At 42.9% G+C, this 17,385-nt stretch overlaps 1 protein-coding gene across 6 annotated transcripts in view; it reads right to left on the bottom strand.

Moving 5' to 3' along the window:
- Positions 1-1,565: 1,565 nt before the first annotated feature.
- The window catches only part of usp54b (ubiquitin specific peptidase 54b), a 63,672-nt gene continuing 47,852 nt past the window's right edge, over positions 1,566-17,385 (bottom strand). For 5 of the 6 annotated variants that reach the window (XM_034106876.2, XM_034106874.1, XM_034106877.2 and 2 more), the window contains 8 exons: positions 16,686-17,063; positions 16,290-16,417; positions 16,055-16,216; positions 12,224-12,371; positions 7,279-8,108; positions 6,128-6,255; positions 5,906-6,037; positions 1,566-3,728 (listed from right to left, as the gene is read on the bottom strand). In XM_034106876.2, the coding sequence (XP_033962767.1) occupies positions 3,642-3,728; positions 5,906-6,037; positions 6,128-6,255; positions 7,279-8,108; positions 12,224-12,371; positions 16,055-16,216; positions 16,290-16,417; positions 16,686-17,063 (1,993 nt within the window). In that variant the 3' untranslated portion in view covers positions 1,566-3,641. Of the gene's footprint in view, positions 3,729-5,573; positions 5,714-5,905; positions 6,038-6,127; positions 6,256-7,278; positions 8,109-12,223; positions 12,372-16,054; positions 16,217-16,289; positions 16,418-16,685; positions 17,064-17,385 lie in introns of all 6 variants that reach the window. The other variant, XR_004554088.2, reaches the window with a different exon arrangement.

Genomic DNA, 17,385 nt, shown 5'->3' with positions numbered 1-17,385 from the left:
ATCAGTGTATCCTCGGTTATAGCTCCTCCAGAGAGCCTCCTCGACGCTCGATCCTCGGTGTGCATTTAGAGAAATGAGACGTCCTTCAAAATGGCGCGCTGAAATTCATTTCCGGGTCACTACCGGAGGACCGAGGAGTCGAGGAGGGGAAATTTGAGTATTGAGAAGCCTCTACAGACTTGAAAAACAAGTTTTTAGATCCTGTATATTCACTTACCGTGAACTCCTCTTTCCATAGAATTGAGTCCAGAGATCCGCAAAAAGACGCTCATAACTCCGGAACTAGCTTGGGATTCTAAACGTTTTTAAGTTTTCTTCAGTATGAAATGTACGTATTGCTTGTTTTTTCGTACATAAAGGATATCATTACAAACAGGAACTTGTAATAGCTAACTCGGGATATTTTTATGTTTCAATTTACCAACATTTTGATAAATATAGGCTAAACAAAAACGGGTCTTAAGTTGTAGCCCACAGCTAACTAACTGACCTCATTGGCGACATTCTACTTCCTGTTGACAGTGACACCAGACCCTCCACCATGAAGCCACTATAAATACAGAAATAAGTTCACGTCTGACAATTCACAGGAAGTTTTTCGCCTACATGATTAATTGTATTGTTAGAACTCAAATGTTAACATTTTTAAAAAAAATGCAATTACTGTATTCTGAGGATTATTTAGGAGGCCAGACAAGAAAGGACAATACCTTACATTTTTATGAGCTTCATACATTATGTAAGTGCTCAGCATGTCATGTTTGCATTTTTCCAATAAAACATTTAATAAGATTACTAGTATAATAAAAAAGTATTTTAAGAAATTAGAATGTCATGTACTGTATCGCCTAAATGTCAGCGCCCTGAAAAGAGGCTAGAGATAATCCAGTGGAGGAACTGCTTGGTATCAAATACAAAAGGGGTTTTATGACAATATGTCAGGATATTTAGAGTTGGTGACCATTTTACAAAGATGTAGTTGATTATTTCCTTGACAACACTCCCTTGAGCCAGTCACCAAATTAGCATTTAATTGTTGGTGTATACATGTGTTATCTATATCTAGCCTACATAAACAATATTGACATGGTCATTATGTCATGTTTAAGTAATATACGGGAGCAGACACCTGTTTAAATATTTAAGAAGGAGCTTTTTTTGGAGTTCCAATCATGAATTTTACAAGTATATAATGGGACAAAAAACATTTTCTGAAATAGGAAAAGTCTTAAAATGCTACTATATATCATTCATAGATTTAGAGAATATAATAACGTGTTTCTTGGTTTGTATTTGGTCGTTAACGTTTCTCTTCTCCTGATACTTTATTGGATTAATATTATTTATAAATTAACGTTGTGACTTTCATTTTGCACCTGGACGAGCTTTCTTTAGTTCTTCTTTACACTTATGAGTTGCTTGCGAATTTAACCGAGAAAACGTATATTAAAACATGATAAGTGATTTATTGATTATATTTGGTATTTCATCCTGACTCTTGAAAGTAACTAAAGTTAAAAAACTAAAGGTTCCACCACTGCCTCAACCAAAGGATGACACATACATTTTACGGTGGTTACGCCCCCTGTGGGAGTGCATTGGTAATAACTTTATTGCAAAAATACAGGTTCCCTCTTTCCCCGAGCAACACAACCCCAGAACTGACACACACAGTCTACACACACCCACATACAATGCACCTGCAGTGGTAAACTCTTCACTCTCAGAACCTCTCGTGTCTCTCACCCTCACACTATTCACAAACACACACTTTCATCCTTTAGTTTACATTCATTCGCTCTTTCTCCCTTTTTTTTTATTTTGCTCCCCACTACATCCTTGTTGCTCTCTTTTTGCATTCCATAGGTTGAAACATAGCAGTTAGATGCAGAACAACAAAGTTCACCAGCAGCATTGAACATGAGATCTCCTCCACCCCTCCGTGTCTCTGCCAGAGTCCATGAGGGCGCCCGTGGGTGGGTGTGTCTGCCTCGTGGCTGTCTCCGATACAGGATCGTGAGGGAAGGTTGATTTGCATAGCGGACTCATGCGCTACAATTGGCTACATTCTCCCAAATCCAGAAACCCCAAAAAAACTAACAAAAACAACAACAAAATCTAAATGAAAATAAAAACAGCAATGTTAAATACGCTCTCTGAGTTAAGTGCCAACCTTTGGTTTAGTTACAACGATCAATCAACATCAGTAAATTCTAAAAGAACTTTACATTGGCCAGTTGTTGTATAAGGACTTTGTTATTTGTATATATTATTAAATAGAATAAAGCATATAATAAATGTACTCTACACATGTCAGAACGCTCCTCAGTAAAGGGGGTGAATGAAGTTATAACTGTTCATACAACTGAGGAATGGTTGACATCTCTGAAGAAGATAGCTCACTGGCCGAAAATATACCTCTAATACATATATATCATATAAAGCATATTCATATTAGACATGTCTCAGGCTGAAGATGAGCATTTCCTATTAACATCTGAGGTCTCAAACAAGTTTCAGTGGGAGGGGAAAACAATAGTGTGAATCTGTAAGTGCCACTGAAATTCACCTGAGGCCTTTAAGTAAAATAACCGCCATCGAGCTGCTTCTCAGTCAAATAGCTTTCGGAAAGTGCACTTCTGCCATGTAACCTTGTAAAGCGCACTTAAGTCAATCAATGTTTTCACTGATAAATACTCAGAGAAGGGTCTCCTAATGTACATACTCTCATTCCTTCTCGACTTTCCTCCCCTGTGTCCAATTTCTGGTGCTACTGTTTCGGGTTTTGGAAGAAAAAGAGCAAGCGTGAATCAAAGACAGCAAGAAAGAAAGGAAAGAAGAGAAAAAAAGAAGCGCTTTTCTTGTTTAATCTCCCGGAAGAAACGGGAGAGCTGTCATTTAGGTCAGCGAGCAGGTTTAGGGGGGGGGGGGGCGGAATCTCCAGCTAGACACTTGTGAAGTGCACTCCACTCCTATTTGAAAAGCAGACATGAGGAAGTACCACTTTAAGTTTATCAATATTCATTAATTATCATTATCAACATTCCATAAGGTCTTATTAATTAACATACAGGTTTCATACATGAGTTTTTCTGTACATGACTTTTTGTTATTAGTGAGTTCAGTCTCCGGGCGGGTTTACTGTGCGCGCACACAGGAAGAAAAAAACTAACAAAAAGAAAAAGAATGGCAGTCCATCTAAAAACAGACCCAGTTTGGCTATGTGTGCATCCAACAGGAAATGCCCGTGAAGAAAGAGGAAGAGGCGTGGCTACTTAGTAGGGGTCCCCCCCCTGAGCTGAGGTTCTTTTAGGATGAAGGGGGTGAATTTACGCTCGCACAGAGAAACCTCTCTGGAGGGAGAAACAAGAGTCCCGGGAAGTAGGTGGGAAGGTTGAGGTTGTAGTTTGGGGGTCAGAGTGACTGCATAGACAGAATAGTAGGTCAAGAAAGGGGAGGGGGGGGAGTAGGGGGAGGTAAGCGGGGTGCTGCAGGCGCTGAGGGAGGCTCTACGTCAGTGCAGATGTGCATGTGTGCGTGCATGTTGTTTAAGGGAGGAAAAGGAGGAACATAATAGGAGTAGATCCTCCGGAGCCAATTCTAGGTCCGTCATGGCTGCTGCCCCCCCACACTGTGAGACGTTAGTGAAGCAGAGTGGGACTCCGGTCAGAAGACACCTTGACCCCCGTCAAACACAGCCAGAAACTCCCTGTACTCCCTGTTAGCTCCTAAAATAAAAGAAGAGACAACAGGTCAGATTAGTATGAAGGTGCACCTGGAATTAAAACAGTGAGAGAAGTTTAAGAGCTGAACTGTGAAGTAGATTTGGAGCAGAAGAGATCAATATTTATTCACCTAGACATCCATCAATCAGTTTGAGCGGCCACAAATGTTCTAGGAATTAAGATTTATAGAAGCATGGATTGTTCAATTTGTTATCCTGAACACATACAGATGTTCTGAACAAATAGCATAATCTGTACTGTTTAAATCTGTTTAAATGTGATATTTGGTGCAGCTTTTACATGACTGTACTTGATCCCTGATGTTCCCCATGTTCTAGTTCAATCTAACACTAAGTAGAACATGTTGTCCAACACGCTTTCACAACATGAATTATGTATTGAACACCAACCGTTCAAACACAAGATATCGTTGTTGCTGCACCATTTTAGTTTAATTATTTTGTTCTCCATGTCTTGTATATCAACTGATCGACAATTTCAAGTCATCATTTTACTTTTGGATCATTGAAATTTGACAAGAATTCAATGTAAAGTGAGTTGAGTCATCCACACATGTAAGTGTTATGAGTAAGAAATTAAAAGCTACAAATATATATATTTTGGTTGTCATGTGGTTAAGATGTCTTGTATTTATAGTCATGTATATCTTCCTTGTTCTAGTTATATGCCTAATTAATGTGTGCTTATGCTGTGTAAAAAAAACACACAAAGCATGTACTGTACATGTATAGTATCATATTTCCTGGGAATGACCTTGAAATAGATTATATAGAATACATAGAATACTAGAAACCTGCTTATTCATCTCCCTTTATATAACATCATAATAATATCTGGGCAACTTGTTACATTGTAATTCACCTCACATCCGAATCTGATTTAAAAATGTGCCAGTGTCTAACCAAAGTTTTTAGTCCTCTGTGTTGTAATTATAATATTACTGACACATTTCAGGTTCAACTTTCAGTTTAATGTATAACGTATCCATTCTGAAAAAAAGAATGTAAGAGCTGAAGAAAACTAACAATGATACAGGGTAAGAGACATTACTGAAAATAAATATCAGAGAATAACAGCATCTCATAAAAGTATTTCAGATCGATGTGCTCCCACATTTAGGTGTGATTTTTGCACTTTGGAAGTGTGAAAACCTGAGCCGTTTCCTCAGGATATAAAAACATCTCCAAAACAGAGAGACCTTTAATGACGCAAACAAACCAGACAAGGCTGCAGTTTATGTCTGTGTCATTTTGGCTTCAAAAGTTGGAGATAACCTGTGTGTGCAACTCATTTTGTGATCAGAGTGGGTCCTAAAAGAAGAATGATGAATTTAGATGGGAGGCTGTGGCGCAGTGGACTAGTGCGTTGGTGCTCGGATCAGGGGAGCACTGGTTCAAACCCCACTGCAGTCAGCATGTCGTTGTGTCCCTGGGCAAGACACTTCACCCCAAATAGCTCCTGTGGGGACTGCCCACAGTATTGAGTATGTAAGTCGCTTTGGATAAAAGCGTCTAACAAGTGACATGTAATGTAATAAAACTGTTTGTATAGAAAGGATGCACGTTGGAGTTTGTGGAATATAACCTGCCTTTCCACAGTATTTAGAAATTAGTGCACATCCACAGGATTGAGCTATGTGCTAATAGTGGCTTAGCCTACTTTGTGCCAGATGAGTTTGCCAGAAAACAAAATGTTCACCAAAAAATGATCTGAAACTCAAAGTAGCGTAACCAAGGAGATATGTGCAGTCCCCTTAAGCAGCTGAGTGGTATGTTCCTTTAAAGATTATAAGAGTAATGTCATACATGAGTCCAGCGCAGTGTTTACCTGTGAAGCGGAGGAGGGAGGTGGTGATGAGAAGGTGTTGGTGATGAGGAGGATGGAGGAGATGATAGTGGTGGAAGAGCAACAGGGATTCAGAAGAGAGGAAGTAAGCAAGCAGAGGCACTGACATCAGCCTGCTTCACCTTTGAGAGAGGTAAGAGAAGCAGAGAGAGGAGGACAGGTGGGAAAGCAGCACAAAAGGGAGAAATGAGACAAACAGCTGGAGGATAGAGCACAGGGATGTGGAAAAGCTCCACGGTGACGACACATTCAGGCTGATGCAGTTTAACAGCACGGCCACAGGGAGGCAGCAGAGCACAGGAAGTCACACTCACAAAGCTGCGGGTTGCAGTCAGGCGGCCGCGGCGCGAGGTCACTACCGTGCCGCTCAGGCTCCGTCCAATTCGTCTCAGGTTCTCTCCATCATCAGGCCCCGCCCCCAAACGCAGGTCCCGCAACGTCATTGGCTGCAAGGAGAACATGTCAGTCAGACGCTGGGAAATGGATCCAATTGAAGACCTGCAAACGTTAGAGGGGATCGGTTAAAAAGACGTTACCTTGTTGAGGTAGGTGGGGATGCTGGTGCTGTCTGCCCCATACACACTCTTCTCCATGTCTGCGTTGGGGGTCTTGGAGCGCCCCTGCCCCCCCACCCTTGATATCAGCCTCTCTGATGGACTGCACCCTAAAAACACACAGGCAGGGCTGGAGGTCAAAACAGGAACACTCATGATGTCTGTTCATTTAGTGGCAGCTTTTAAATAAACTCAACGCTATTTTTCTCCACGTTCTTAAATTAAGCTTTACATTATTTAGCCATTTCATATAATTATGGTCTGGCCCTTTATTAATGCAATATATCACACTTACTGAGTCAACTGTTCAAACACAAAATATTGTTTTTATGGAATTAAATATGTGTTTTGCATTGATTTATAAACATTTTTCAGTAATTTATCTTTTCTTTGAACTTTGGATTTTTGGCTAAAATTTAATTTAAAGTTCTGTGATTTCAATAAGTAAAGTGACAGCATACCAAACGGCCTCCTCGGTTAGGGGTGCTTGGCAATACTTTTTAATTGACCCAAATCAGCTGCAACAACCTGTCTGCAGAAATACTCTGGTGTTACCATTTTCTTATTATATAAAAATGTAGGACATTTCAGTGTTAACATACTACATTAAAAAAAACGACTTAAAAAGGACAGCGGTATGAACAGTACATTAGTATAGGGTTGTTGCTTGTTTTACATTTCTAAACCATTCTAAACATGGTTTTGAATACAATGCTCTTAGTACATTTATAGGATTGACTCAAGTAAGGAATCTAACTTAACTATATACATACTGAATGTTAATTTCAATTTCTGTTTTGAGAATTAAGAACCACTGACAATTATTTTCAGTATCAATTCATCTTTTCCCTTTTGTACTGATTCATTGATAATAATTCATTCAGAAATTCCAAAGGCTCAGGGTAGAGACTATACATTGCATGTTCTTTTCCCAAACAATCTGAAAGCCAGATATTCTCTAAATTGTTGTTGATAAATGTTCTGATCATTTAAATAATGATTAAAAGATTACTTTTTGTTCTGTTCTGTACAAACTGGTAGGGATGTGTGTGTGTGTGTGTGTGTGTGTGTGTGTGTGTGTGTGTGTGTGTGCGTGCGTGCGTGCGTGCGTGCGTGTGTGTGTGTATGTGTACCTGTCCTTCCAGCCTGCAGACTGGCTTGGTAAAGGGAGTCAAGCTCAGACAGCTCAGCCTCTTCGCGGTCACAGCGGTGATCACTCTGTTGCCCTGGGGCATGCTGGGAGCTGTAGTGCCCTGGAGAGGACTTGCAACTGTAGCTGTGTTGCTGGCTGGTGGTCTGCAGAGTGATGGGGACACAGCGGTCCGGGGGGGTGTCGTACGGAGTCACCACGGCGTCGGGGCGGTCCAGACTCCAGGAGGACCAATGACGTGTGGCGCTGTCAGCCGCGGCTTCTTGCCCCGGCCAATGAGCCACACCGGTGGGGGACTGAAGCTGGGGGGGCTGCCAGGGAGGTTTCCTTTGCTCTGAGCCTTCCAGAGGGGAAGATGGTGCAGGAGTATAGGACGGAGGAGGAGGACGTGAGTGTGTGTGTTCATGGTGTGTGGAGTGTGCAGTGTGTATCGTGTGTGTATCCCAGAGACGCAGAGGAAGCGAGGGCAGAGAGATAGCTAAGTGCTTCCCCAGGGGTCTGACACTCACCCCCCCTGCCTGCAGCAACTCGCACAGCCTCACCCCCGTCCCCTCCCTCCCATCCTCGCCTTCCTCCCCTCTCCTCCCCATGCATCCACACTCTTCCTCCTCTTCCTCTTCCTCTTCCTCCCCTCGGCTGGAAGGGGCGCAAGGGTGAGGGATGCTGAGGGTGAGCGTGGGTCGAGGGGGGGCGTGCTGATAGGGTGGAGGGGGCGGGCCCGGGCCCAGAGCAGCGTCCTGGTTGGGCGTTGCCTGGTCCTCTTCCTCCTCCTGATTGGGCGTCAGCAGTACTTGGACCGGGCCAGGCTGTCCACTGGAGGAGACAAGAGAGGGAGGGTGTCAGTTAGCATGCAGCACGAAAAAAGAAAACCCCAAAAAACAGAGCTGCTCTGACGTCAGGTGAGTTACTGCATAGAGGGAAGGTCACAACTGCACACCGGGATAAACAAGCAGAAAACACACACACACAAGCTTGCTTTCAAAAGGAACAAACAGCTAGGAACACACAACGATGCAGCCCTGTGCAAGCATCGCTTCGTTTGTGTATGGGTTCTCACTGCCATGCTGTTAATGACAGGTTGCTGCACATTCACCACACCTCAAACAACTCAAGACTTTAACGTGATTATCAAAACAGCAATTTAGCTTCTGCTGCTCCGGTGCTGTATATCAACACTGAAAATAAATGTGGCTTCTCCAATCTAGAGTAATTCAGTCTCGGGGGGACGCTATATTACTTTAATGATTTATATGCATTGATATGTGGAGAATATGATGTATGTTGAACATTAGAGGAGCCTCTCTCTGTCTGTCTCTCTCTGTGTGTGTGTGTGTGTGTGTGTGTGTGTGTGTGTGTGTGTGTGTGTGTGTGTGTGTGTGTGTGTGTGTGTGTGTGTGTGTGAACAGATAGTCTGTACATTTGTATTTTTAAAGACAGCGTGCGGAAACCTGTCTGTGTCTACGTGAACGCTGGCCCCCATCCCCCACATTAACTCCCCCGTCTCTTTTCAGCCTTAGTAATTACCCAGCAGGCTTTGCAGCAGCGAGCTATAAATCAGAGGCGTGTGTTGATCAATAGAGGAGAGGAGGAAGGTAATAAAAGAGGCTGAGCGCTGAGCTTTACCTCCTCCTCCTTGCCTCCATCCTGCTGTTAACAGTTTGGATTGAACAGTTATTCATTTTCATGCTGAGTTGAATTGAAACAGAGACTTAATCCGATGTTAACATGACTAAGTCAACATCCACACATTGTAACACCCATGCGCAGTAATTAAGCTGTTTAAAGTGCAGCAGGAGGACTATATGTAATAATAATAAAGACGATTTTAAGTTTTAATTACCCTTTATGAGACACAATATCTGTAACTTGCTAACTCAGAAAAGTTTAACCTAAGATTCTAACATAAGAAAGAGTGTTGAAACGAAACTATATTATTGTAAAATATTAGTTTTTTTGTGTGTTTGCTTTAGTTAATTACTAGTTCATGTATATAAGGTGGATGTGGCTCAGTGGCCAGAGTGCTGGACTTTGAATCAGGGGATAGCAAGTTCGAGTCCCACTGCAGTCAGCATGTCGTTGTGTCCCTGGGCAAGACCCTTCACCCCAAATTGCTCCTGTGGGGATTGCCCACAGTACTGAATGTACACTGAACAAAAATATAAATGTAACACTTTTGTTTTTGCTCCCATTTTTCATGAGATGAACATTTTATATATACACAAAATAACCATTTCTCTCAAATATTGTTCACAAATCTGAAAAGATCTGTGATAGTGAGCACTTCTCCTTTGCCGAGATAATCCATCCCACCTCACAGGTGTGGCATATCAAGATGCTGATTAGACAGCATGATTATTGCACAGGTGTGCCTTAGGCTGGCCACAATAAAAGGCCACTCTGAAACGTGCAGTTTTGCTTTATTGGGGGGGTCCGAAAACCAGTCAGTATATGGTGTGACCACCATTTGCCTCACGCAGTGCAACACATCTCCTTCGCATAGAGTTGATCAGGTTGTTGATTGTGGCCTGTGGAATGTTGGTCCACTCCTCTTCAATGGCTGTGCGAAGTTGCTGGATATTGGCAGGAACTGGAACACGCTGTCGTATACGCCGATCCAGAGCATCCCAAACATGCTCAATGGGTGACATGTCCGGTGAGTATGCTGGCCATGCAAGAACTGGGATGTTTTCAGCCTCCAGGAATTGTGTACAGATCCTTGCAACATGGGGCCGTGCATTATCATGCTGCAACATGAGGTGATGGTCGTGGATGAATGGCACAACAATGGGCCTCAGGATCTCGTCATGGTATCTCTGTGCATTCACAATGCCATCAATAAAATGCACCTGTGTTCGTCGTCCATAACATACGCCTGCCCATACCATAACCCCACCACCACCATGGGCCACTCGATTCACAACATTGACATCAGAAAACTGCTCACCCACACGACGCCACACACCCTGTCTGCCATCTGCCCTGAACAGTGAAAACCGGGATTCATCCGTGAAGAGAACACCTCTCCAACGTGCCAGACGCCATCGAATGTGAGCATTTGCCCAATCAAGTCGGTTACGATGACGAACCGGAGTCAGGTCGAGATCCCGATGAGGACGACGAGCATGCAGATGAGCTTCCCTGAGACGGTTTCTGACAGTTTATGCAGAAATTCTTTGGTTATGCAAACCGATTGTTGCAGCAGCTGTCCGAGTGGCTGCTCTCAGACGATCTTGGAGGTGAACATGCTGGATGTGGAGGTCCTGGGCTGGTGTGGTTACACGTGGTCTGCGGTTGTGAGGCCGGTTGGATGTACTGCCAAATTCTCTGAAACGCCTTTGGAGACGGCTTATGGTAGAGAAATGAACATTCAATTCACGGGCAACAGCTCTGGTGGACATTCCTGCTGTCAGCATGCCAATTGCACGCTCCCTCAAAACTTGCGACATCTGTGGCATTGTGCAGTGTGATAAAATTTAACATTTTAGAGTGGCCTTTTATTGTGGCCAGCCTAAGGCACACCTGTGCAATAATCATGCTGTCTAATCAGCATCTTGATATGCCACACCTGTGAGGTGGGATGGATTATCTCGGCAAAGGAGAAGTGCTCACTATCACAGATCTTTTCAGATTTGTGAACAATATTTGAGAGAAATGGTTATTTTGTGTATACAGAAAATGTTTTAGATCTTTGAGTTCATCTCATGAAAAATGGGAGCAAAAACAAAAGTGTTGCGTTTATATTTTTGTTCAGTGAATGTAAGTTACTTTGAATAAAAGCGTCTAACAAATGACATGTAATGTTGTAAACCATTTTTCTTTCATGCACTAGTGAATGTTGACCTTTCTTCTCTGCTTTCATAACCATTCTTCATTCAGTTAGAAAGAAAACACCCTGAATTAACATTTCAGTGTTCCTTTTGCTAATGTTGTCTATTTTAAAGTGTTTCCTATTCAAAAACAGTTAGAAATAAAAAAAACAATTGCTTTAGTATAAGTAATAGCTTGTATTGTCTCCCATACAATTGTGACAATTGACCACCTAAACAAAAGTTGACATATTTTTCTTGTCTTGACAATGGTGTGAAACTTAAAGAAATCCACATGCTTGGACCCCGTTATACTTGCCTGCAAGTCTAATAATTATCATTAACTGTTATTAATGATACATCTCAGCTGCGAGATGAGCAGCCTCACTCTTTTTAAATATGAAAAGTGACAGTCTATGACAACTGAAGCTCACTTTCCCTTCGTCACACAGCAAAACTAACACATCAGGAGGAGAACAGAGTGACGGTAACACAGAAGCACAGCAGCACAGAGCACAAAGACACCAACAAAACCAGCACAGGATCTGTGACTACAATGGCTCCGCAGCACACAGAACAGACACACAGAGACGGACTGCAGCTTTACAGTGAGTGCATAGAGGGACAGATCAGCGGCACACAGAGAGCGAGGGAAGCCTTGGCAGCGCACAGCAACAAAGAGCAGCACAACAACAACGATGCAGGGAAGCAGTGAAGCACGGAAAAGCCGAGAGCAACTCTGTCTCTCTTTTCATTCTCCATGGCAGCAACAGAGCCCAGCAAAGCAGGTTTTCACTGCACTGCATCAAACACACAGACACAAAACAATACTGTATAAAGTTGAGTGTGTGTGACACACATACACACATACAGCAGGATGTGAGAGTGTAGTGCATCTGGGAATTTAGGGCAGCCAGAGCTGAGGACACACATATGAGGGTGTTTTTGGACAGCCAGCACCCAGAGGACCCCAACTGAGGAGTCCTGAGGTGGGTTTGAGAACAGCTTGAGCTGAGGACACACACGAAGTGAGGGAGGGAGGGTCGGGAGGGAGGAAGGGGGTCTGATGTGGTTTTGAGACAGGCTCCGCTGCGGACACATAAGGGGGGACAGTGGTGGTACCTGCGAGGCCACTGTGAGCGGGCGCTTCCTGTCTCCCGTTCCATTTCCTGATCCTGCCTGCGTTTGATTGGGCCCCCAGTGCTCCTCATGCACGCAGCTACAGCCAATCCGCTATGAGCGTTAGCCTCATGCAGGGGTCTGAGCACAGCTGAGGATGTTAACAACAGAGCGGGAGATAAGAAGAAGAAAGATATAAGGACGGAGTGGCAGAGAAAGGAAAAAGAGTGGGCGAACGCAAAAGTAGAAGAAGAAACATCAAAGAAGAATACCAGAAGGAAAGAGTAAAAGATAAAAGACAGAGACAAAATATGAGAATGACAGAACAGGTGAGACAAAAGGAGAAAATAGAAGCAGAGTAAAAGGAGGGGGGCCGGCATGCATTACGCTCCTCTACTGTAAGTCAAGGTTTGTATTTATACATGTTGCAAAGTAGGAGGATTTGTTTCTGTTAGGTGTAGTTGGAGAACTTGTTTATATAGGTTACTTTTCATTATATTTCGCATTGACAACAAACGCGCAGTAGGAGCAGCTCAGATGTGCATGTTCTTTTTTATAGCTATAGCTGCTGGGACTCATGGGTAACTAAGAATCTCACCATCAAACTGATGGAAAAAGACTATAAAGAATTAAAGCTGAAACACTTACAACTCAAAATCCAAAACTTTAAAACTAGATTAGGGCACTTTTATAAAATGAAATATCATATACTGTATAGTGTATGATAAATGCAAGTTTAATCAATAAGAATATAACATATGTAATTCACTTAGGTGTTTAACATCGCAAACTTGATTTGGATATGACCAGTAACCTTTGATAGCTAATGTAAACAAATGTAATAATCTACAGTATAACAAAAGTCCCTGAGTTAGTTCTGAGTTTTTAAATTCTAAGAAGACTTTATAGTGAGGGGAAATCCTTCCACACCCAGCATCTAGCTCCTCCCACTTTGCAACTCTATTGTAAATGCATCGATATGTAAACGTAGACTGTAGTTAGAAAGTCAACAAAGTCAAGATTAGATAAGAGAGGAGCAAAGTTGAGGCTACGTTCATGAAGCCACAGACACCAGACAGAGAAAAAAGGGTCACTCTTTTAAGACAAAGCTTTCTTTGGTGCCTAGCCTTGTGAACGCACCCTGAAAGGGGTTACTTGTAAAAAAAATATGCGAACAACAAGGAGGACAACAAAAGAGCAGCAATCCCCTATCCCGGCTTGACTTTAAAGACTTTTGATAGAGACAGAATAAAGGAAGGTTGGTGGCAGCTCTGTTGTTGTCGTTGGCTGTAACGTCCTCTAAAACACTGAGGCAGATTGTTTGGAGTCCGGATAAAACCATCAACAGGGATATGGGAAACCAGATTCTTTACGTAATCGCACTGATAGTGATGCCATCTGTTCACTAGCAAGTCGTCCTTTCACTTCATCAAGGTTGAGTGTACTCACAGGGGGGTGTGTGTGTGTGTGTGTGTGTGTGTGTGTGTGTGTGTGTGTGTGTGTGTGTGTGTGTGTGTGTGTGTGTGTGTGTGTGTGTGTCAGGTACATGAGGCTGAACCATAGACTGAACACACTGAAGCACACACAGTAGGACAGAGAGGACAGAACATAATAATCCCTGATATAGTTTTAGCTAGGTGCTGAGCTGGAGGGGAAAACCTGCACACCTGCCGTTCAGACAAGGCTCTCTTGCTCTCACACACACATTCAGACCAATATGTTCTTCAAATAGTAACACAGGCATAGACAAATATGATTTGATATGATGCAAGGACCACATCAAAATGACAGAGCATGTTGTTGAACTGTGTATTTAAATGTTTTTGCCTTTAAATTATTCAAGTCTAATCAGGCCCAAGTCACGTCTCAAGTCCTGATTGTGACTAGTGAAATTAAGTACATCGCCCCTAAATATGGACTAGCCACAGACGGATTAAACAGGACGGACAGTCTACAGTCTTTAAGCACAGTTGGCCCGAGCTAATTGTTAATGTCGGCTAAGCTGCAAACTCAGAGGCAAAAAAAGGAGGTACAGCGGGATGCCAAACTCTGCAGTTCATCGAATCAGAACTGGCTCCAAAAGGAAGTTAATCCACAAGGATCTCCATGTTACATGCCCAACGTTACAGCATGAATAAACATGTTTATAGCCTAGAAAAAACATATCAATTATATTAAGGCTTAGCCGGGAGTTATTCTCTACCAACGACTCCTCAGAAACCAATGTGTGGCGTCACAGAGAATACATCCATATTATATACGGTCTATGGTGTCAACATGATATAATGCTGATGTTTAGCTGATGTTTAGGGTGTTAGCATGCTAATATGCTAATCAGCCTAAATTGACACAATTAGCTGTACTTTTTTTGTAGTACTTTATAAAGATATAAATATCCCTCCTGAGACTGCAATAGTCAGTATGACTCATCCTCATGGAACAATTCATGTCTGTAAACTTTAAAGATTTTCGTAGCAAGGTATATGATGGTCAGAGACAAATTGGTGCAGGAAAAGATGAGTCACGCTTCCAAAACACTTGATCCTACACTTCCTATAAAGCACCTCTAAATGTTTTTGTAAGACCCCTCAGATACCCTCCTGGTATATGCTTAAACTTCCAAAACTCCTTGCCCCCAGCTTGAAAGGTAAATGTTTAATCCCAAAGACTGAAATTAAATGACTCATCTGTAAATCAAATTGTAGCATCAGAAGCTGCTCTAAAACCACAGAAGACATTACAGTCACATTATTCCCTGCGACAAATACATCGAATTTGACATGTGTAATTGGTGGAGTGGCCCTTTAAGTGTTACCTGAGTCTCACGTTTACAGCTCTGAAGCACAATCTCACAACAACACACACACATGAAGATGCACTGTGACACAAATATACTCAAACACACACATCTAACAAGAAAAACACAATCTTCCTGTGAAATGAGAAACACAAGCTCATTTCCATAGAGATTTGAACTTGGACTGCGATTGAGATTTTGAATCAGCCTGAAAAACTTTCCCACTCAGTGATGGTCAGTGAACGTCCCATAGGAGTGCAGCTAGAGCTCAGCTGGAACTGTCAGACACAAACACATACACACACGCAACAAACACACACACACACACGCAACAAAATCCCTCATGGATGACACACAACAAAACAAATATATACAGTACTAAGAGTATCCTAACTGAAGTAATAGACAAATTAAAAATAACGACAGAGTGAGACAGATGGAGAGACAGACGAACAGATGGGAATGAGGACAAAGAAGAGACAGAGCACACAAGTTACTGCGACTGCTAAACGGGACAACAGGTGATGATGTGACCTTAGAGCTGCAGCGGGCAGAATTGTAACATAAAACACACAATTTATTAGCAAGGATCGGCAAACCGCCTCACATCCCTCTAATTAAAAAGTCATAAACGTACCCTTTGGTTTTATTTTTGTCCAAAGTAAAACATTTAGATTGAAATTGTGCAATAAGTTAGTGATCTTTTTTACTATCTGGGGTATAAAACACTACAAAGTTGCCCTGTGCAGCTTTAAATGCAGTTGTCTTATTCATAAAGGGCCAGTTCACACAAATGTACAGAACATCAATATATATTCTCTCTTACTAATTCTGGTTTCTCGTCATGCAGACAGTCTGCATTGGATACTCTCCAGCAAAGAAATAGTATCTTTAAACTGTTGTAAGTTTGAATGAATATGTTTCATGTAAGTTGACCTCTTTCAGTCTCCTTAAAACCTTCTAACCTCTCCTGCACCCTCACTCCCTCTCATATATTCCTTTTGTCTCTCTCTTCACCCCCCCTTCCTTTGCCATACCCTGGTGTTGGAGCTGGTCCAGGTCCATGAATTTGCTGGGTTTGGGGTTAAATCCCATGGCCTTCTCTCGCTCCGCCTCCCTTCGCTTCAGCTGCTCCTGTTGGCGGGCTCTCCTTGCCACCTCGTCCTGCAGCTCGTCCAGCTCACTGCGCCCTCGGCCGCCTGAACAACAAGGAAAACATGTCAAATGCTGTACTTACAGTAGATAAATGCAAACACATGCAGGAGCACACACCTGTGTTGGTGCCGCCGCCCCAGCTGGGTGAGGGCAGCTCCTGCAGGATGGCACCGCTGCTCTTTGACTTTGGCACCGAACGCCAAGAAGGTCCTGACATCAATACCCGTTTCTGTTGCCCCACCTCCCTGACATGATGAAAGAAAAAAAAACAAGAAAAAAAAGAGACAAGGAAGAAGAAGGAAGAAATGTTGAGGGAGGATCAAACGTCTCTTGACGAATTTGTCCATTGATTTGTTGTTCTGGCCACTATTGTAGGAAACATTTCTGTTGTCAATGTTCCATTCGTATTTCACGCTGATAAAATGAGATTGAACGTGACAGAGAAACCAGGAGAGGGAAAGAAAATGACCGAAGGAGACAGAAAGGAAAAGACAGTAATTGATATTTGTGTACCTATCGGGGCTGCTGCTGTTTCTTTCACTGCTCTCGTAGCCACTCTCCATCCTCTGGATCAGACGCGGTTGGTGTTCCACCCCTCTCAGAGGCGGAGGGGGAGGAGGACCCATTGTCCGCCCGCCGCCCAGAGACCTGGGCTGTCCGACCAGCCCAAGCCCTGCCTCACACTCCCTCCCTTCAGCCTCCCGCAGTCCTGGCGGTGTGGGGGGAGCAGGGCCTGCCAAGGGAAAGACGCTGTGCGGCTCCGGAGGCCGAGAGGGACCAGGCAGGGTGTTGTAGCCCAGAGAAGGGCCTCTCGGTCGGGTGAAGATGCTGTCGATGTTCAGGGCCTCTCTCCTGGGCCTCCAGGTCGGCCTGTAGCGGCCTCCAGAAGAACTACAGGCAAGGGGAGAAGGTGTTACATGGGAAAGTTATGTCATGATTGTTCTTGCCAAAATAATCAAGATTTAGGATATTTTTTGGATAATAATACAAACATTACCTTATGTGCTCCTAAGAAACAACCATTTGTGTTGAATCACAGATAAGGAAATCAAGAATTATAAGGTATCCCTGCATTAATAAAGATTCAATTTAAAAAAGCAGAAGAAAGCAGAGTCTGTTTTTTGTCATACATGATACTTCCTGTATTTTAAAATCACTACCAAGATTTTGTATCACTTGTGAGTGTGCTTTATCTCAAACCACAATACAATGC

This window comes from Pseudochaenichthys georgianus, chromosome 19 (genome assembly GCF_902827115.2).
Source record: "Pseudochaenichthys georgianus chromosome 19, fPseGeo1.2, whole genome shotgun sequence".
Taxonomy (NCBI): Eukaryota; Metazoa; Chordata; class Actinopteri; order Perciformes; family Channichthyidae; genus Pseudochaenichthys; species Pseudochaenichthys georgianus.
Note: the sequence above shows the minus strand (reverse complement) of the source record. Positions and strands in the feature narration are given on the sequence as shown.